Source organism: Lonchura striata, chromosome 2 (assembly GCF_050655825.1).
Source record: "Lonchura striata isolate lonStrDom1 chromosome 2, ASM5065582v1, whole genome shotgun sequence".
Classification (NCBI taxonomy): Eukaryota; Metazoa; Chordata; class Aves; order Passeriformes; family Estrildidae; genus Lonchura; species Lonchura striata.
In genome coordinates, this window is record NC_140704.1 from 1,067,759 (window position 1) to 1,088,901 (window position 21,143).

Sequence of the window (21,143 nt, forward strand, 5' to 3'; positions counted from 1 at the left end):
GGGAGGAGAGATTTGGGGAAGTGCAGCTGCAGAGCAGGGATGCTGCCATGGTTGTGCTCCAGCCGAGTGACCTCGGCAAGGAGCGTCCTGGCCCAGGCCAGTGTCCATCTGCTTCTTCTGGACACGGAGGAGGAGTCAGAACATTCCCATGGAGCAGCTGCTGGCTGGCAGAGCGGGACTGAGAGATCCTGCCCAGCCCTTGTGGTGCTGAGCTGGTGCTTCACCCCCCCTGGCCTGGGCCAAAGGACAGTTTGGGGCACTGCCCATCACCTTTCCTGAGTCTCCACCACCCCACATCCCCTTCCCAAGGCAATGGAAGAAAATTGTAACCATCACTTCCGATTTCACATTTCATCATCTCCTCATTCAAGGGATTCAGCTTTGAGGGAAAACAGCAAATTACGATTTTTTTTTTTTTTTTAACAAGATAATTCCAAGTTTAATCCTCTTGGGAGCAAAAGGATTAACAGCAGGTTTTAAGAAATGGGTTTCAAAAATGAGCAAGTTAAAATTCCACATAAGGTATCTCCATTTCAGTATTTTTTGACACGGATACAACAGAGTGAACCAGGAAGTTCCCAGGCACGCGGAGCTTCCCAGGAGCACCAGTTTTCACCTGGAAGTTGGTGTGAGGAAGATGGATCTAAGAGTTGGGGCTGAAGTGACCCCAAAACCAGCAGCAAAACAGTTTGGAACTGCAGAACTTTCTCAGCTGGGGGAGTCCAACACAGCTGAGAAGTTCTGCTTCCCCCATGGATTATTCCCACCTCCTGCCTTTCCTGGCAGATGGAGAAGGCACCACAGCCACCCCCAGAAGTGGTGTCAGAGCAGCTGCTGGGATCCCTCACAGCCAGGATCCACTCTGGCAACATTTCAGGATACAGAGAACAACTCCCAGGCTCAGAGGCAGCTGTGACACCACTGAGAATCCTGGGATCACCCAAGCGCTGAACCCCCGCAGCTCCCAAAACCTCTCCCTCCACAGAAACACCAACTCCTCCAGAACCAACACAAACACACCCTGAAATGAAACACCCTGCAGGAAGTGAACGAGGTGAACGTGATGTTTATGAACAACAAGCAGTTTCCCTTAGCTGGGCTCCCAAGGCTTCCTGCAGCTCGCCCAGGTGGGAATCCTGAGCCATCACGGGACATTTCCCATTTTCCTTCCCACAATGCTGCACAGAACCAAAACTGCAGCTGAGAAAAATAATGACCCCCTCAATCCCCCCCAGCAGGTCACCCTGGAGCAGAAACAAGGTTTAAGTACAACCCAGATGATCCAACCGCAGCGGTATTGGCTTCATTTGACTGTATTTAAATAAAAGAAGCATTTAAAAATTAACAGGCACTACAATTCCCTGGCAGTGCTGACACCGAGCCCAGCCCCACGAGGCTGTCCCCAGCCTCCCTGGGCGGTCTGGGGGTGTCACACAACACAAGAAGCCACAACATTTTCACGAAGCAACGTAACCAAGAGAATCCCAAGGCGGCTCCCAGCCGGCGTCCGGCTCGTGGGGCCGAGGTCCAGGTGATCCCAGGGAGGAGACCCAGGGGAGTGGGAGCACAGGAACACGGGGCTGTGCCACTGCAGCCCCCGGGCTGGGCAGTCCTTGCAGGTCCCTGCAGCCCTCAGAGCTTCTTGAGCCGACTGTACATCTCCCTCTTGCTCTTCTCCCCGGCCCAGGTCCGGCTCTTGGTGCGGAACCGCTTCAGGTCCTCCTTGAAGTCCTTGTGGTGCATCGGGCGGTAGCTCTGGGGCTCGCAGAAGCTCTGGGGAAACAGGAGCTGGGGTCACCTCAGTGTCACCAGCGTGGTGATCCCAGCACCAGCAGCCACTGGAGCAAACGGGGACAGACCCCCCTTCCAGGCAGGAGCGCTGTGGCGGACACACAGAGCTCGGGGAGATTCAGGTTACAGCCAACAAAACAAGGGCTTTGTGTTCAGGGCTCTCATCCCAAATTTCCTGGCAGGCAACGCACAGGCTGAGCTGGTTGAGAGTTCACCTTGCAGTGGCACGGACTGGAAGGATGTTCCAGCCCAGCTGGCCAGAGCAGGGCTGCTGATCACGGCAAGGTCGTGGATTCCACGCACGGAGGGAACACTGATCACTGCGGGTCCCCTCCAGGCCAGAGCATGCCATGATCCCCGTGGAGCTGCCCTCGGCTGTCCCGTGCTGCCACCTTGAGGCTTCGGTGCCCCCTCCTCGGGACAACCCAAAATCCACGGGGACACCCCAAAGCACGGGTGTCCCTCAGCCCAGGGGAGCCAAAACCCAGCAGCACCGGCTGCCAGGGCTGGGAGAGCCAGCATCCCACAGGGAAGGAAGGAGCTGACAGCCCCATCCAGCCAGCCATGGCCAGGCCAGGTACCTCCCACCTCCCAGGGGATGACTGGAAGTGTGGGGGCCTGAGGAGCTGAGGCCTGCTTGTGTCAGAGCAGCAAGACAGATCCCAGGAGCACTGGGACCATGGAAATGCTGCAGGAGCCAAGGACAGGAGCAATCTCACCCCTGAAGTGCTGGGAAGAGCTGGGAGGTGGGTTTTAATTTCCTTGTCTTAATTAGAGGCTGCAAACTCCAAGCTCAGGTTTTCAATTTTGCTGGTTTAGGACTGTACAAGACCTCAGGTTTCCATTTATCCAGCAATTACTGTCAAGCCTTGTCTTCTCCCCTGCTCTGAGCAGGCTGAAATCCTTTCTCTGAGTGACAGTTTGTTCTGAAGGGGCAGAAACCACTTCTATTTTGCTTGAGACAAATAGAGAAGCCCTTCAGCTATATGGCAGGAAGACAGCTCTGAGACACAGAACAGGCTGAGCTGCTCTGGAACAGCCCAATGAAAAGAGAACGAGGAGGAAAAGCCCCCCAGCCAAACCACTCTGCCCCAAAGAGAAATGTGAGTAGGAAGAAATTAATATTATTTATCTACTATTTCTTCTCTGAGTGTGAAAGAGACCATAGAAAGGCTTGAGCTGGAGGAACCTAGAAGATCTTCTTCCATACCCTGCCATGGCAGGGACACCTTCCACTGTCCCAGGCTGCTGCAAGCCCCTTCCCACCTGACCTTGGACACTTCCAGGGATGAGGAATCCACATTACTCACCTGGCACCTCGAGAAGAAATCCTTGTAGCCCCCCTTGAGCACGTAGAGCTCTGGGTAGTGCAGGTTGGGGTACTCATTGCTCAGCCTGTCCTGTTCCCTCACAAACCGGCACCTGCGGTGGGGAAAATCCCGTGTTAAATCCCACATTCAACGAATAATTCCCAAAGCTGCATCCAAACCTCCATCCCTCGATGGAGGAGCTGGAGCTGCCTGTCAGGGAGAGCCTGAGGGGCCCCACAGCCAATGTTCAGAGGGGAAAGGAAAAACCTCTGAACGTTCCAGTGCTCCAGCCCAGGCCCAGCACGGCTCCTCACGCCCCGGCTGTGCCAAACGCAGCCAGTGCAGGGTGACAGCCAGCCCAGGATGACAGCCCACACAGGGTGACAGCCCACACAGGGTGACAGCCCAGCCCAGCCCCTCCGAGTGCTGAGGAACAGCCCAGGCAGGGAGGGGAGCTCACATGCGAGGGCCACGCTCCGAGGAGAACTCGCAGTGGAACACCACGATGACGCGCTTGTCCTCCGACGGCTGGATCGGCTTCTTCAGCAGGAAATTCTCCACCTCCTCTTCCATGTGGAGGTTTATGGCACCCTGCAAGGGCAGAGTCCGAGCACTGAGTGGAAGGGAACAGCCACGAACTCATGCCACTCCCATGGGAAGCAATTCCTCATCTGGGTTAGCTGGGAGAGCTCTGGAACCCTCTCCCAGCACAGCTCCAAACCCCGCCAGGGCACCACAGACAGTCTGGAACTGGCTCTGTGTGATTCCACAGCCAGGAATCCCTTCCCTATATCCCACTCATCCCTGCCCTCTGGCAGTGGGAGCCATTCCCTGTGTCCTGTCCTTCCATCCCTTGTCCCAAGTCCCTCCCCAGCTCTGCTGGAGCCCCTCTAGGCACTGAAAGGGGCTCTAACACCACAAGGTGTCTGGGTGATCTGCTCCTGTTGTGTTTTACACAGCCACTTTTCCTTTGAAGTCTGTCATTGAAATGAAGCTCAGCATTCCAGTTTTAGCTTCCTGAGAGATGAGGATGCTGGACACAGAGTGTCACATCCCAGGCAGTGGGTGAGCATCACAGGATCCCAGAAAGGCCCCTCAGGAATAACATATCCACAGGGCCTTGGATAAAATCAGCCCCACAGGGACCCCAGTGACCCCAGGCTGCAGCTTCAGACCACCTGCACTGCTCTTATGGGGCCAAAATACCTTGATGTGCCCCCCTTCGTACTCATAGGGGTATCTACAGTCAATTATCACACATTGCTTGATGAAGCTCTCAAACTTGCCAGTCAGCACAGACACAATCTGAGAAAAAAAAAACATCACAAAAACCAGAGTTCAGTTGTTTCAAGCCATTTTTTGTGTTGTTCCCCAACCCTCACTAAAGAATTTTTCTGGCTCCCTTGGAGCACTCACCATTTCGGAGTCGATGTACTTTAAATCTTGGTGTTTCCCATCGACAGTGTCAAATAAATAACTCTGGAAGAGACAGGATTGAGAAAATTCCAGCTGTGAGTCACATGGGTGACCAGCACAGCATCCAGCAGTTCACTCTCTAACAGATACTCTGCTGGCCAGAACCTCTGCAGGAGTTAAAAACTAAATTTTGTGCCTGATTTTAGCATTCTTAGGCGTTTTAACTCCTACACTAGAGGGATTTTATAGGGCTTTAACCACAAATGGATCAGTTTGGTCTAACCTGGGATATCCCCTTCTCACCAACAGCCTCTCCTGGTTGTTTGAAGGCCAAAGAATTGTTAAGGTTGGAAAAGACTCCAAGAGCAAGCCCAAAGAAGCAAGGGCAGGTTTGAGGGAACAGAAAAGCCTCTATAAAGGGAAGTGTTTTTCTGGGCTGGTTTGAGACATCCCCACCAAGAGAGGCCCTTAGAACACTTCATTCAACACTTGGCCATGGAATCTCTGGCATTACCTTGGAGAAGTCCCCGATAAGGTCTCTCTGGTCACTGTCCAAAATGCTCTCGATCTCTGCTGTGGAGGGCTGGGTCCTCACCAGCTTCAGGCTCTGCAGGACACAGAGATCCATGAGCACTGAGGGCAGACATGTCCCATTCCCTGTTTCCCATAGCTGACAGCCTGGAGTGCACTCCCAAGCCTGAACCACACCCCTCAGCTTCCCTGCTCGGAGCAAAGCTCAGGTTCAGGACTGTGGAATTGCTGCCCCAAAAATCCACCTGGAAAAGCTCCCACCAACCTTCACAAACCAGACCCCAACCCTGCATCTCCCCTCATCAATTCTCTGTCACAAACCGTCGAGTCCTCGGAAGTTCCGGGCAGGCTTTTCCTCTTCTTGCTTTTCCCTGGAGAATTCTCCTCCTGGGATCTCTCCATCCTTTTCTGGGTGGTTCTTCCTGCAATGCTTGACATGGATGAAGAGCCAAACAGCCGGCACCGCTTGGCCTACGAGGGAGAAGAGGAGTTGAGTTGTCCAGCAAAGGTTTATAAAAGAAAATAAACCCAACTCAGGCTTTCAGATTATCCCAAACTCGGCCTCAATTAAGGCACCACCGCTGCAGAGCAACAGGGGGCTGTTAATCTGAATTATCCAGGCTTTACATTTCCAGTAACACTTGTTACTAGGGAGCTTGGGGCACCATAAGCAAGATAAAGAGCCAGCAAAGTGTTCTACATCAATTAGCAGCCAATTTATCAGCAGATTAAGGAGCTTTCTGCTGGAGCTCCTTTCCCAGTCTGTTATCAAAGCATCAGGTTACAGCATTCCAGGTGAGTCCATGCAGAGTGAATTCCAGATATGCCAAGACTCTGATAAGGGAAGTCAAGATCTTCTCACATTTATGAGATGCAAGAAGAAATTCTATTCCTATAAACACCAATTGTTCCACGCTGACAAAGTCTGCTCCAGAGATAAGGGAATTCTGCAGGAGGTCATGCTAGGGCTTGTCCTGTTGTTCTTGGGGAGGCAGGAGACAGCAGGATCACTTGTCCCACTGCTTGTTCTGTTCTTGGGGAGGCAGGAGACAGCAGGATCACTTGTCTCACTGCTTGCTCTGTTCTTGGGGATGTAGGAGCCAGCAGGTTCACTTGTCCCACTGCTCGTTCTGTTCTTGGGGAGGCAGGAGCCAGCAGGATCACTTGTCCCACTGCCAGTCCCTGTCCCTGTGGGGGACACTCACCCGACTGTCAGCTCTCCTCATGACCAGCGGTGCTGTCCAGAGGCTGGACACGTCTGAGGGCATCTCCTCATCGTTCTGGAAGAGAGGGAAGCTCCTGCTCACCCACCCAGACTGCAGGTACAGCTCAGCTGAACATTCCAGCTGCAATCAGCTGCAGGGATTTAACTCCATCTCCAGTCCAGTTCTCAAGGAAACAATGCAACTGAGCTGAGCCATGTTGGAGAAGGTGAGTTTATCAATTCGTTGATTGATTAACAAAGATGAGCCTCCGGGGCTTTAAGCATTTCAAATGCCCTTGGAAACAGTCTTGTATCTAAGTGGCTCAAAGCAATCACCACCTCTGACTTTTTCAGCAAGTTTCTAAAGAAAAATTCCAACTGTTCAAATAATTCCCTCAGTTCTCAAACTAAAAATAATTCACTTGTTGAGACCCCAAACAAACCCCACTGGCTGCACTAGGAAAGAGCACTTAGAAGATAGAGACACCCCAGTGGGAGTTAGAAAAGATGATGAGAACTAATTAATCTCCTTGTGGGAGGTGTCCCTGCCCATGGCAGGGGATTGGAACTGGATAGGCTTTAAGGTCCCTTCCAACCCAGACCAGTCTGAGCTTCTGATTCCCAAAAACCCAGCGTGGTGCAGTTTGAGCAGCCTGACTGCAGCCAGAGCACACCAGACACACCAGGCAGAGCTGATTTGGGCATCTCCACCCCATCCCCTCTGCACACACCTTCAAGTCCTGCTCATCCAGCAGCTCCATGAAGCCATCGTCATCCTCGCTCTCCGAGGAGGGCAGGGAATGCTGCTGCAGGAAGGCTGCCCTGGAGTTCTCCTGTTCCCCAGAGGCTCTTTCCTCCATGGGCAGCTGGGAGGAGACAGAGGGAGGGTTAACAGCGTTCCCTCTGCTCCCTGCAGGATGCTGCAGCCACGGAGGGGCCACCACCGTGGTTATCCCCAGCTCTGAGCTGCAGCACAGGCAGGGATCAGCAGGATTCTGGAAGGGCTGCTGGATCCAGGGAGCTGAGACAAGGCCTGGCTCCCCAGCTCTGTTTCTGAACAATGATTTTTCAGTTGCTTTTTGTAAAAAACAAGGTATGAATAAGGTGAATTTTCTCGCTAGATGTCACATCTGGACATAAAATCCAGCTGCATTTACACAGCTGGGTTTGTTGTTCCAAATGCATCTGCCTGAACATTCAGTATCAACCTTACTAATCACTTCAATCCAAATCAATGTCCACACTCCACTCACTGAGCAGAACCCCAGTTCTTTGCTGACTCGTTCCCAGAACAATGTTTCAAATTTCTCATGAGCCAAAGGTGAGAAGAATTTCCTTATCTGGCAGATAAATAGGTTTTTCTATCTGGCACCTGGCTCACATCACCACTTTAGAACCCTGATTTGGTTATTTTGATCCCAGAGAATCAGGTGAGAATCGGTTGAAAAGAACCAAGTACCTGAGCTGGAGATGAATTCTGCCTTGCTCCAGGAACACCCCTTCCATCACGGAAGCCACGAGAAGCTGGCTTGGTTGGCTTCTTGAACTCAAATGCTTCCTGAAATAAAAAACAGAAAAATGATCATTTTACCAAAATTACAAACTGTGTTAAGTTGCTTGGATTATTTTATCTTTTCCATTTTGTTAAACTGCCTGGCATTCTGGATTTAAGCTCCCTGCTGCCAACAGGAACAGTCTGAAGGTGAATGTTTTCAAATTAAAGATGCGACAGCAGTGTTTCATCTAACATAATCCAGGAATTTATGCTCTTGGCATCACCTACAGGCTTCAGGGCTTTTTTATTCCTGTCAGTCAATTCTCTGCAGAATAAATAAATCATTCTTGGAGGCAGCCAAGGCTGTGTCCTCACACCTCATCCCCCACAGGATTCCCAGCAGCCAGGGCAGAGCCAGGACACTGAATCCAAGAGGAAACAGGGCTCCCCATGGCAGCAGTGGGAAGCCAGGGGTGACCTCCCCAAACCCCTTCTGGAGGCAGCTCTTGTCCAGAGCAAGCAGTGGGAACAGATTTTCCTCAGCCACAGCCAGAAAGGAATCAGGGTCAGTGGCACCAAGGCAGAACTGGGCTAAGTCTCCCCAGTTTTTATTAACCTGCCCAACAGTTTGCAGCCACTCTAATCAGAGCTGCAAGAGTCCTTCAGAAAAACTGAGCTAAAGGTGGCTGTGCCTGAAGAACAGCCTGGCAGGGGATAATTGAAACCTTTCCCATCACACTCCCTGTGCAGGGATGTGCTAATCCAGCTCTCCCTCCCTTCCCACAGGAAACAGCACTTACATTTTCCTTATTTTCATCCTGTTCCAAAGGTTGGAAAGCATCAGTGTCCAGAGAGTCAGAGTTGTTTCTCTTCAGAGCAGGGCTGGAGCCCAGCAGGCTTTGCTACAACACAGAAGGGACAGTTCAGGACCGTGCATCAGTCCTTGCACAAACACATTTCAAGCTCTAAAGGGGTTAACAAAGACTGGAAAGCCTCTGACTACAAATTTTGCACACCCTGTGCAGGAATTCTCTGCTGGCATCCTGGTACAGGGACCAAAATGCTTCAGTGCACCAGTGATGGAGCCACATCAAGGAAATTTCACACTAAATTAAGTGAGATTGGGAATTTACAAACTCTAGTTTTGACATTAAGCACCCCAGCAGCTGGAGTTGAAGCCAGAAAATTAACAAGTATTCAACTAAATGCATTCAACCAAAACCATGCTAAATCCTTTAACATCCCACTCTCACTTACTGGCAGGGAATGGATTCTTCTGAAAGGTATTCGAAGGCTACAATGAAAAAGAACAAAAATTTATTTCAACATTTTGCTTTAAAAGGCAGTGACATGAATAGAAATCACCCCCCAGTTCCATAATCTAAAAGAGACACCAAGGAAAAATTTTAAATAGAATTTTACTTACTTCACCCTGCTGGATTTGATTGCTTTCTCAAACCTAAAAGCAAAAGATCAAAAGATTGGTCTTGAAAGTCTTTTAAGAGGTCTTTGCCAAATTAAATGGATCTGTGGTTCTTAAGGCACAGATTTAAACGAAATACTAAAAAATGCAGTTTAGACAGACCTTGGTGCAGCCCCAGGCTGCAGGTAGGTGCCAGGGCCATGTGGCTGGCACACCACCCTGCTCAGAGGCAGCTCTGCAGTGCCCTGGGCAGGGGCAGGGCCAATCCCAGCATTCCAGCTGAGGAGCACATGGAGAGGTGCAGCGGCAGGGAAAACCCAGTGCACATGTGCCAGCAGAGGAAAACCCTCCCCAGGCCTCATTAGCCCTATTTGTTTAACTGTGTTTAACACTCACATGTCCTCCATGGTGTCCTGTGAGGTCGCAGGGCCAGGAGAATCCAAAGCCAAACCTGCAGAGGAGACACAGATTTCCCACTGATTTATACACAGGGAATATCACACACTGCTACAGATTTCCACAGAAAGACCCAGGAAATCCATGTGGAAAGTCCCATCTGCAGCCTCACCTCGGTGCAGAATAAATTGGAGTTGCACCCACTCCCCACTGTGGATTTGGCTGTGGCACATCAAGTGCCAGCACTTGGGGAAAAACAGGGATAATTTAAAAAAAAAACCCCAAGCCCTGCCTGGGCTATCACACAGTGTGCTGGCTGGCACTCAGCATAGAATACTCTGTTTATTCTCCCACACACACCTTAATAAACAATTTAGTCCTTTAGGGGTTTTTAAAGTCATGTTTTCAGTTACACCTACGAAGAAATTTTGGGCTCGTTCCCAAAAAGAAGCAGTCAAAAGGCCCCTCTGAGTGTCCTGGAATTAACAGGAAGCACTTCAGAAGCACAAAGCAAGCACAGCTTTATACCCCACAGCATTTCAGACACATCCAGAGTCACTCCAGCACGGGTTCCTGAGGAGCCACAGAAAGTGAGGCTTCAGCAAGGCTGGCTGCTCTGTCCTGCTCCGTGGTTTGTGAGCTGCACTGCTGCTTCAGCACTTCACAAAGTTCTTTTTTGGGCTGAAAGTGCCCTCAAAATGGGGCATAAATCCAGGTGGAAACAGTGATTTCCCTCAGCTGGAGCAATGAAGCACCAGAGGGAATCTACAAGTTATGGGGTGAGAGCTTATTTCATTTTCAACGATAAAACATCTTGTGTGAAAAACAGGAAATCCTCCCAGGAAGTACCAGAACTGAGGGGTTTCAGATCAGATCACCAACCCATGCCCTTGGTAACAGGAGAACACAGGACAGAGCCACTCACTGGCACAGTCTGGGTTTAAAGAGAGAAAACACAGTGAGGACTTGTTTTTACTCCCTACTGCTCACAGCCCCCAGGACAATTAAAGCAAAATTAAAAAAAAAAAAATAAATCTACAGCCCAAACCACGAGCTGCAGAGGTTTCCTGGGGGATTTTCCATCTGCCTCCCTCCTTCCAAGGGCATGGGAATGAGAGGGGGCTGCAGGCTGGGCCATTTCTCTCTCCAAACCCTGGGTGCCATGTAGGAGTGCATTGCTTTGCAATTCCTAATCAGAATTTATTAATTGAGGCTGCCCCACCTGAGTCTGTGGACTCTGAAGATGCTGATCTGTGCAATCCATTTTTGGTTCCCACGTCCTGGTCCACGTTTTCATGCTGCCTGGAAAGGAAAATTTGGGATTTGCTTTAAAAGCAAGAAACACAACACTGCAGGTAGGTACAGCACAGGTGGGCATCACCTGGAGTTCTATCAAAGCCCAGTTATCCTTCCTGGAACTGCAATCCTCTTTGGCAGACACTCCTTTAATTCAGGTTTTGCATTGATAAAATTGCTGAATTTCTAATTCAAACCCATTTTGATAAATAGTTACCTCCCAAATTTTGTTTTATCTGCTAAACCTCAGTGCTGAGAGAGAAGAAAATCATATGGAGTCCCACATATAGAAAGGAAAAGCTACTTGAGTGAGGCTCCAGCATGTGGTTAATTAAAAAAAGAATGTAGCCAGGGCTACAAAATCAAAGGGCTGAATAAATTCCAAGAGGGGCACTGCCAATGGCTTGCAGGAATCCCAGGAATCTGAAGGAAGGACGGGACCATAAGGCAGGTGGTGGCAGAAATGAGAACGCCAGAAAATCAACAAACAAAACCCAGGAGGGTCATTGAGACCTGAGTGGGCCAGGACAAAACAGGAGCCACACAAGGGAGGAACTGTGGGAATAATGGGATTAGAGGAGTTAAGAGAGCAGGAAAAGGGAGCAGCTGGGGTTTAGGGAAGGGGAGCAGCTGCAGAGCACAGAGCAGGAACGGGGCAGGCAGGAGGACACGGAAGGGACACAAAGCTTTTTGTGGGAGAGAGGGAAAGCCAGGGAAGGGCTCAGGAGGGAGGGGAATGCCCAGAGCAGAACCAGGGCAGGGGGAAGGTGTCCCAGAGCGTGGATCTGTGTGGGATGGGGGCAGGAGGGCAGAACAGAGGGGAGGCAGCAGCAAAAAGGGGCCCTAAGGGACTCCTGGAGGTTTGTGGGGTGGTGTCAGCGGTCAGGAGCACACAGAATCACAGGATATGATTCTATGCAGCTGCTTCTATTGAGACCTCTGGGAATCAGGGGTACAGACCCAAATCTGACTCCCACATGGCTTTCGAGCTGAACGTATTTTATATTCTATCCTTATATAACTTACATATTAATTATTAAACTTATATTGTTCTATTGTATACATTGACCTTATTCAACCATGAGTTTCTCGTGATCTTTCTTAAGCTTCTGACCAGTTTCTCATGATTATTCCTACGATTAAACAGTAATTATATTTAATTACTAAACAATCATCACATCTAACAATTATATCATTTATCACGTACCAGCTACACAGGTGCAGTTCTAGCAAGGCACAAGGCCTACACGTTCCCAGGGTATTTTCTCAGGGCCTACTAAGCTTCATTTTCCTTCTAACCCTAAATCCCCGTGATTTTAAAACCCTTTCACGATCAGCGGGAGGGTTAAAACCGAGGCCTCGTGGGTGGGCGCGGGCAGAAGAAACAGCCCCGGGAGGCCTCGTTTTTGGGGGAAGGGCTGGGGGAAGAGGGGCTGGAGGTGTGGGGAGGGCGCCTGGAAGGAGAGGAAGCGGGATGAGCCCGCAGTGCCGGGCGGGGAGAAAGGGAATAAAGAGAACCCTCCATTGGGGGCTGGGGGGAAAGGAAAAGGAGGGATCCACGAGGCTGTTTTTTGGGGGGCTAGGGCAGATGAGCACCCCGAGGCTTTTCCTTGGGAAGGAGGGGGGACAGGGAAGGAAAGGAGCTCCTGAGAGCTGGGAATAGCTGGGGAAGGTGAGGGGGGGGGTGTTAAAAGACGTGCCTGGGGCTTTGGGGCTTGCGAGGGGCATAAAGCCATCAAAGGGGTTTGGGGTTTTTATCTGTGTAATTCCCTAAGGGTTCCCAGTGTAAAATACGCGTTTTTCACAATAGCGCGGGAGGGAATTACGGGGGTGGAGGGAAGGCGAGGAAAACGACTCCTGGAGGCCTGGGGGGGGTTTATACATGGGGGAGCCTCCCTAGGCCCGGCCCCGGGCCCGGCAGCGGGAAGAAAGCGTTTTGGAGAGGGACAAAGTGCCCGGAGCAGAGCAGGAAGGAGCTCCCTTGGCACGGCAGGAAGCAGCGCGGGACGAGCCCTCCAAACCTCGCTTTTTTCTGTGGGAGGGGGGGGTCACCACAGAGGGGAGAAAAAGGAGGCGCCCGGGCTCTGGTGGGGCCCGCGCCCCGACTCACCCGCGCCCCAGCTGCTCCATGGTGAGGCGGAGATCCGAGACAGGCGAGAGCTCATCCTGAAACAGCGCCTTCACCACGGCGGGCGAGGCGGGGGAGGCCGGCGAGAGCAGCAGGAGGCGGCGGCGGCGGTGCGCAGCGCTCGGGGTGGGCTCCATCGCAGCGGGACCGGGGATCCAGCGCAGCCCTGCCGCCCCGTCCCGTCAGCGCGGCCGCCGCGGCGTTTTGACCCCAACCGGTGCCCGTCGCCCGCTCTGAAGCTGGCGCCAAACCGCGGCTCGGCCAATCAGCGCGCGGGGCCCCGCGGGGGGCGGGTTGTTTTTTTTCAAACCTCCCCTCCCACCGCGCGCGCCCCGGCCAGTAGGAACGGCGGCGCCGCGGCCAGGCCCCGCCCACGGCGGTTGCTTGGCGTCGCTCTGGACCAATAGGAACGCGAGGAAATCGGAGTTGGGGGGGAGTGCGCGCCAGCGCGGAGGGACTACATTTCCCAGTATTCCTAGCAGGCGCGCCGCGTTATCGATGTCTGCGTTGCATGCTGGGTAATGTAGTTCCCGCCTCATAGCGGCGCCTCTTTGCCGCCATGTTTCCGGCCGTCTCCCTTTAGCCTGGGCGTGAGGGGAAAATGGGGAACATGAGGGGAAAATGGGGAACGTGAAGGAAAAAAGGCACGAACTCAGCAGATAACGCCACCTCGCTGAGACAAAGAGCCCTTCCCACATGGTTTCTCATCAAATGAGCTCTCCCTGAGAACAAAAGCCACTTTGTGAGGCGTTTGGTGAGTGGCTGGGGAAGTAAGGCACTGCACATCCCTGCAACACCAGGATGGGGTTCACGGACAGAGGAGCAGGAAAAGGGAGACTTGACAGTACTCCACATAAACTCTTTAGGACACTCAGCTTCTCCCCAGCTGAGCGTTCGCGGATCCGTGCTGTCCAGCCCCTGGCAAATCCTCTGCCACGTCTCTGGTGGTTCCAGAGGCTGCCGTGTCCAGCTGATCTCTTTGGATGCAGGGGATCTCCAGGACACGACCCCTGCGCCCTGCCACCCCCAGTCACACAGTGCTGCTGGTTCCTGGATTAGACAGTGGGGTGTTTAATCCTTCCCTGAGCATGCCGGATCTCAGAGATCGCCATCACACCCCGGCTCCTGCTGCTCTTCCAGGCGCCCTCACTCAGCTATTCCCTCCCTGAACATTTTCCTTTTTACAAGACTTTTTTCAGCAGTTATCACCTCCAAACAGCACTGGCTTCCTAAACCAGGAATTGTGGGTTCTGTTCCATCTGGGTTGCCAGAACTGATGCCTGGTGAAGGCTGACCCATAACAGAGGCTAGACAGAGTTAAAGAATAAAGTAGGTATTTAGTAAAAGGCCTTAATGGCTGCATCTTGAGCAGCACAAGAGCCCAGCCAGGGCTACTCCCAAAATGAACCAAAATGGTCACAAAATGCATGACCAGTCATGTTATAAGTTTTGTTCCATTTGCATATTGGAGTTAATTGTCCAATTCCAGCTTTAGGGTTATGTAGTCCCACCCTTCTTGTTTTTCTCTCTTCAATTCACTGTTGTTTATACTTTTTGGGCCTGGACCTTCTAAGGGTTATCACTGGTCGCAGGCTGGAAAAGGATTGTTTTCTCTACCAAGCCTGTTAAGAGAACTTGCTAACACCTAACATAAAGCTCAGAGCTACACACCAAAGCAGCACATAATCCAAAAAATATGAAAGGCATCATTATCAGCTCATGGCACCATTACCAGCTCAAGGCATCATTATCAGCTCGTGGCTCCAGCCTGGCTTCCCGAGTGTGGGGTGACTGCATCGTCCAGCACAGCATAGCACAGCTGCCACCAGCCCTGCAGTACTGCCAAAGGCTGGCATGGACAATCAGAGCCTCTCCCCTCCCTCTTCCCGATTATTCTGTGGCCTCAGTGCCCACAGGGAGAAGACACCATCACCATGGGATCTAGCCAGGATACCAGCAGGCAGACACCCCCAGGCAGGACAGCACTTCTTTAATGCTCCAAAGGACTCAGCGGGAGGAGATGCAGAAAACTGCAGAGAGGATCCAGCCCAGGCAGAGCTGCACTGAGGCTGCAGTGTGACATTCCCACAGCTCCTCCCTGCTCAGCTAGCCAAGTGCACAGGCAGCTATCCCACCCTATCAGTCACACACCCGGATGTGTGTACCTTGGGAGCAGACCCAAAAATACGGGAAGACTTTCTCAGTGAAGGTGGCCTCAAACTGCAAGATCTGCGTCATGTCCTCTGCATCGTAGAAGGTCACTTGGCCCGCTTCGTAGTCCAGGTGGAGCCTGATTTTCTGAGGTGCCTTCCCAAGTGCCAGCGGGTAAGGGGACACACGTTCTGCTCTGTAGTAGCCTCTCCAGTCCAGCTGCAGGGCCCAGACCTTCTCAGATCTGAGCAGGTTGAGCGACTCCTTCCTCGGCACAGACTCCAGGGCCACCCCCAGGGCCCAGGAGCCCTTATTCCAGACCTCCACCTCCCAGTAATGCTTCCCAGACGTGAAGCCCTGGGAGCCCAGGACACTGAGGGTGCCCGTGAACCTCTTGGGAATGTCAGGGGGGTTACGTTTTCCGCTGAACCGCACAGTTTTGCGGTCGTCCGAGAGGATCAGGTCAAGATTCGCCGTCTCTTGGTCCAGTGTCACCTGCTCTAATGGATGACAGAAACATCAATCTGTGCCTGCTGAGAAGAGAACCAGCAGCTCTCCTCCAGCCTGCACCACGGGGCTGGGATGTGTCCTGGGAGCACAACGGGCACTCCTGCAGCCCCCTCGGGTGGCATGGGACACAGGACCCTTACTGTCCCCACTTACTGGCACCTGAGGGTGGAAAGATGCTCCCTGAGGCAGGACTGAGCCAGGCAGTGTCCCCACATGCAGGGGACAGACACGATGGGCTTTGTTAAATCTGCTGCCAGATCTGCTGGATATTGCAGCCTGTGGGGAGCAGTGCATCCCTCGGGTGTGAGCAGGCACTGCTGCAAGGCAGGAGGGGCCAGGCCAGTCCCTGCTCTGTGACAAGGGCTCACCCAGCCCAGAGCCCTGCTCTGCCGAGCAAGCGGGCAAGCTTGCTTCCCATCCACCAGGGATGTTCTGCTGCCATCCCGTGGCCATCCCACAAGGCCACACTGCTGTCACTGTGCAGTGTCACCATCCCAGACACTCTGCTAAACCCACTCCTCCGGGGACTGCAGGGGGGAAACTGAGGCACCACTCTCCTTTTGGGATGTGCTCAAGTGCATCATCCCAAAAACTGAGAGAGTGGAGAGCGGCCTTAGCACAAATGCTGCCAGCCTGACCTCAGCCCAGCAATGCTGCATCATGTGGGCCCCGAGGACCTGCAAAAGCACTTCTGATCATGCCTAAATGCCAGCTCAAAAAACATGTACAGCCCCTCTGCTTAACTGGGCACAGCCTGACATGGCCTCCTGCTGTCCTGGCCCTCGCCTGGCGTCACAGGACAGCATCCCTGGCGCTGCCTGGCACAAGGACAGACCTGGATTTTTACAGCAGGCCTAGTCAAAACAACAGGACTCAGTTCTAGACAGAAGCTGGGTTTAGATGTGGTGTGAGCCTATCTCTGCACCAAGGACATGAGGATACTCATGCTCCTTCAGTTTCCCCCCTCAGCTCCAGAAACTTACCCCTTTTTCCCCTGTCCATCTCGCTCCGCAGGTTCACTGGAAGGAGGAAAGAAGAGGCATGAGTGTCTCTCTTCCTGCTCCCCATCAGGACAGCAAGCCAGATGTGGAGCCCCAGGCTCCAGCAAAGCCCATCCCGGGATGGTGCCCACCTGGAGCAGCCGTTTTGCTCCTGAGCCCCAGGCAGAGGCACCAGGCAGTGAGGATTTCCCACTGCCAGCCAAGCCCAGGGGAAGCACAGCACGGAGCCAGCAGGGCTTTACCTTTGAATTTGTCCATCATGTCCACGATCCACTGGCTCTTCCTAGTGAGGCTCCCAACGCTCTCATGCAGCTCTGAGGAAACTGGCTTTGGGATTGGGGCCTTGGCTGCCTCACAGCTGAGGGGAACAGGGAGAGGAGCTCAGAGCCCAGCCACCAGCCAGGGCCAGGAGGGAAACGGAATTCCCCGCAGCCACAGATCCCTGCTATCAGCACAGGGATATAACCCCATCTTTAGGAGGGGTGCAATGGCCTCTGGTTCCTGGTAACGTCACATGAAATCCCAAATACCCAGCAGGGCAAACCACCTCCTTCCCGGCTCCTGCAGCGCTCCCAAACCTCTGCCCAAAGGAGCTGCACAGGAGCAGAGGGACACCAAGCCTGTTTCGTACCTGTGCAGGATTCTGCCAACGTCCTGCAAGAGAGAGAAAACATAGGTGAGCTGTGGCACTGCCGAGGGACAGGGAGCTGCAGTGGCTGCCCAGCTGTGTGAAGCAGGCTAAGGGGGCTGGAGCTCACCCCACCCCTCATTCCAACCCTCCCTTCCCTCAGGGCCCTGACCCAAAGCGGGCAAAGCACAGTGTCACTGCACAGTGTCACAGCACGGTGCCACAGTGTCACAGCACGGTGTCCCCACGTGGCCCAGAGCCGCAGCAGGATGCAGAGGGTGCCAGGTAGGTGTCCCCAGCCCCACCAGGGCTCACAGTGCCCAGGGGGGTGTCCTAGGGTGACGTTATGGTGTTTGTATCTCCAATCGTGTGTTCTGGTTATGTTTGATACTATGTTCTGTGCTTTCACAACTGACTCTGAATGTGAAGGTTTGTTTTGTCTTGTTATCAGCCGGTTCACCTCCCCCCATGGTCTGCTGTCTAGAAAAGGCTGGTGCTTGCTTGCTTTGCTTGCTTCTGCTTTTGCCTTTGCTTCCTAGTTAGTTTAGCTAAGCAGTCCAATTCTTTCCCTGGACTGTTTCCTTTCCTTTCCTTTTCCTGAATACCATCCAACCTGCTCCGGACTGGGATCTGGGAGACACCAAGGAACACTGGAAGCCTGCATTTTGTGATCTGCAGCAGCCACCCCCAGTGAAGGAGAGCAGTCCCCAGCATCCAGACCCGGGCCACCACCCCCAGGAAAGACTTTCTGGATTTGTTCATCTCTTCAGAGTGGTGAAAGAGTTTTGTTGTCATCTGGTGTTATTTTCTTTGGTGCTGGGGAGTGCTTTGTTTGTTAAATAAACAGGTTCTTTTCCACTTCTCTCAGAGAAATTTGTTTCTCCCGAACCAGGGTGGGTGGGGAGGGGCCATGGGGGTCTGTTTTCTGGGGGCTCCTTCCAGAGGGTTTTCCCTAAATTTGCCCTAAACTAGGACAGGGGGAATGCTGCCTCACCATGAGGAGCTTGACCGCCGGCTGGTCCCGCTTCTCCTGGATCTGCGCAATCACCGTGTCCAGCAGCGACTGCCTCTCCAAAACCCTGGACTTGTATTCATCGCTCTTACTGACCAGCTCCTGGGACATCTGCTCGAGCTGGGCCAGCAGGATCTTCTTCTGCTCCTCCATGAACTGCTGCAGCTCCTTAAAGGTCTCAGGCACGCGCTGCAACTCCCACATCACTGCCATCTGCAAGGCACCACACGGAGGCCCTGAGCCCACCCAGCCTCCGGCTGCCTCCGCAGGGACACGGCTGCTGCAGAGAGGGGGCAAGAATCACACAGGAGGGAACCAGAGGTTTTGTACAGGAAAAGCAGGAAGAACAGAGAGAGGAGTGGATCTTGATGGGCCCAAGGAGGCCATATGAGTTGGACAGAGAAAAGAACGTTGGCATGGATTAGGATGCAAGTATATATGGAGAGAGGGAAAGATGGGACATTCCTGGGGAGCCATGTGGGTGAGCAATGGGGGGCATGGAGAGGAACACGCACCAGCAGGTTCTCACTTTTCTGGTCTCCTCTTCTCTTCAAGTATTCCTTGTGTTCTTGTAAAGAAAGCAGGTTTTTCTGGAGTGTCTCCTAGGGCAGGGATTAAAAAAGAGCATTTTTGGTAATTTTGGAGTGATATTCACAGGAGGGAGATGATGTCACCAAACAACCCCTGTGGGGACAATCTCAGTCTGGGGAGTCACTGGGGGTGACCCCTGAGTGTCTGGGAGTGAGTTTTGAGCTCAGAGGCAGCAGCCGCCTCTCCAAAATCACTTTAGTCAGGCTCGGGAGATCCCCATCCACAGCTCTTATGGCCAGAAACATTTCTGGAATAACTTCATGCAGAAACCCCGGAGTTTGTGGCTTTTTAAATTGGTTTTTAATTAGAAAAAACAACTTTCAAAGTTGGAAGTGGGATTTCTCGGAAGAGGTTTCTGGTGACAGTAGCAGAGACTCAGACATGCCCCATAAATTTGCTGGAGTATTAAAAAACTCCTCATGCTCTGAATCATCTCCTGCGTTACAGTGAGCTGTGACCCCAGCCCACACTGTGTGGGAGAAAGCCTGGCTGGGGACATGTGGGCCACAAGGGACCATATGGGGACACAGAGGGCTGAGCAGTGAGAGGCACCTGGGCTCCTGCGTGGGCTGGGGCCGGGCGATGGGAGACCCAGCAGCCCCAGCAGGGTGGGGTACAGCACCCACACTGGTACCCAGCCAGGGACCCCAGCCAGCTGCCCCTGAGGCCCCAGGTCTGTGGCTTGCCAGGGACACACCCTGACCTGTGTGTGGAGGGAACCAGCCCCTGAGTGAAACCCGGACCCTGCTCAGAGGAGACCCACCCAAGCATGGAGGGGACCCAGACCCATACCCAGAGGAGCTCACGGCCAGAGCAGACCCCAGACTGTCCTTGAAGGGAGCCCAGATGTGTGCCCGGACAGGACACTGACCTGTGCCCACAGGGGACCCCAGCCCATGCCGGAGGGGACCCCGATCTGTGCCCCTCGGCCACCCAAGCCCCCAGCCCCTCTCGCGGCGCCGCCCCGTACCCGCAGCTCCCGGGCGGCCTCGTCGGCGGGGCGGAAACAGCTCAGGTGGAAGCGATGCTCGGGCCCGTCCCGGCAGATCGCGCAGACCAGGGCGGCGCACGGCTCGCAGAACAGCGCCAGGGGCTTGCCGTGCTGGGGGCACCGCGGCCACGCCGCCGCCTCCCCCAGCGACCGGACCAGCTCGGCCACATCGCCCAGCGAGCGGTTGGGGCGCACGGAGCCCGGCTCCAGCGGGGCGCGGCACTGCGGGCAGGCGGCGGAGCGCGGCGGGCGCCCCAGCACGCCCGCCAGGCACTGCTGGCAGAAGCTGTGCCCGCACGCCGTGAGCACGGGCTCCCTGAACAATTCCAGACACACCGAGCAGGTGGCCTGGAACAACAGCCGCTCGCGGAGAGCCAGCACCTCCTCAGCCATGGCCGCGACGGCGCGAAACGCACGGAAGGGGCCGGCACCGGGCTGGGGCCGGGACCCCTCCGGGGGCGGAGCTGGCCGGGGCGCCACGGGAACGGGCCGGGCCGCGGGGCCGGGACCGCGCTTGGGGATGCGAGTGTGTCTGTAGGAGTGTGTGTGCGTGCGTGGGAGTGTCCCCGTCTCTCCCTGGGCATATTCCTGTGCCTGGATCTCACAATACGCACACGCGTGTCCGTGTCTGCGTGCCTGTGTGCAAGCAGGAGAGGAACGAGCAGGAAAACCCCGGGGGGGACACGGGCACGGGGCCCGCTGTGTGCGCTGCGTGTGCCCGTGCGAGCGGGGACGCAGCGGCGGCCACGGAAGGGGAGGGCTGGGATGAGTGTGATTGCGAGTGTGAGTGTGAGTGTGATTGCGAGTGTGAGCCTTCATCCCAGCCTTCCCCCGGGGCGCAGCCGGCACGGCGCCCGCGGATGCTCGGGATGCTTGAATTAGTTTAATCGTTAATAACTTGACACGAGGCGGGGAGCTTTGCCCTGGCCCGGCCCTGGCGGCGGGTCGGAGCTGGCCGTGCACCGCGATCCTTCCCGGGGCCCGGCTCTCGGCGGAGCCGCTCCCGGCCAGCCCGGCTGCGTTAGTGCGGTTTGAAGGGATGGTGTCGGAGCGGCGGCTGCGCCGTGCGGGAGCCCAGGATGATCCTGCGCTGCCTCCCTGCGCTGCCAGCCCCGGCATGCTCACCTGAAATCCCCCCAAGGCCCCGGCTGCTGTGGTCGGGAGGGCTCCGGCCTCCATCCCTGCACCGCATGGCTCCGGCGCCTCTCCCAGTGTCTCCTTCGCTCTCAGCCCAGCTCCAAAGCGCCCGGAGAGCGGCAGCGGCAGCGC

General features: G+C 54.2%; 2 protein-coding genes across 2 annotated transcripts; both read right to left on the minus strand.

Moving 5' to 3' along the window:
- Window positions 1-1,297: 1,297 nt before the first annotated feature.
- Window positions 1,298-13,202, minus strand: CDC25A (cell division cycle 25A). The gene is made up of 16 exons (XM_021542232.4): window positions 12,973-13,202; window positions 10,789-10,868; window positions 9,567-9,621; window positions 9,174-9,206; window positions 9,005-9,041; window positions 8,548-8,649; window positions 7,712-7,810; window positions 6,984-7,118; window positions 6,254-6,328; window positions 5,370-5,519; window positions 5,032-5,124; window positions 4,518-4,580; window positions 4,308-4,406; window positions 3,562-3,692; window positions 3,102-3,213; window positions 1,298-1,773 (listed from the first exon to the last, which is right to left on the minus strand). Exons 1-16 carry the CDS (start codon window positions 13,125-13,127, stop codon window positions 1,633-1,635), a joined length of 1,560 nt encoding a protein of 519 aa, XP_021397907.2. The 5' UTR covers window positions 13,128-13,202; the 3' UTR covers window positions 1,298-1,632.
- Window positions 13,203-14,963: 1,761 nt separating this feature from the next.
- LOC110476937 (E3 ubiquitin-protein ligase TRIM7-like) lies at window positions 14,964-20,323 on the minus strand. Its single transcript, XM_031503769.3, has 7 exons — window positions 19,854-20,323; window positions 18,808-18,894; window positions 18,275-18,505; window positions 17,284-17,306; window positions 16,895-17,010; window positions 16,635-16,670; window positions 14,964-15,641 (listed from the first exon to the last, which is right to left on the minus strand). The coding sequence occupies exons 1-7, from the start codon at window positions 20,265-20,267 to the stop codon at window positions 15,130-15,132; spliced, it is 1,419 nt and encodes a 472-aa protein (XP_031359629.3). The 5' UTR covers window positions 20,268-20,323; the 3' UTR covers window positions 14,964-15,129.
- Window positions 20,324-21,143: the final 820 nt, after the last annotated feature.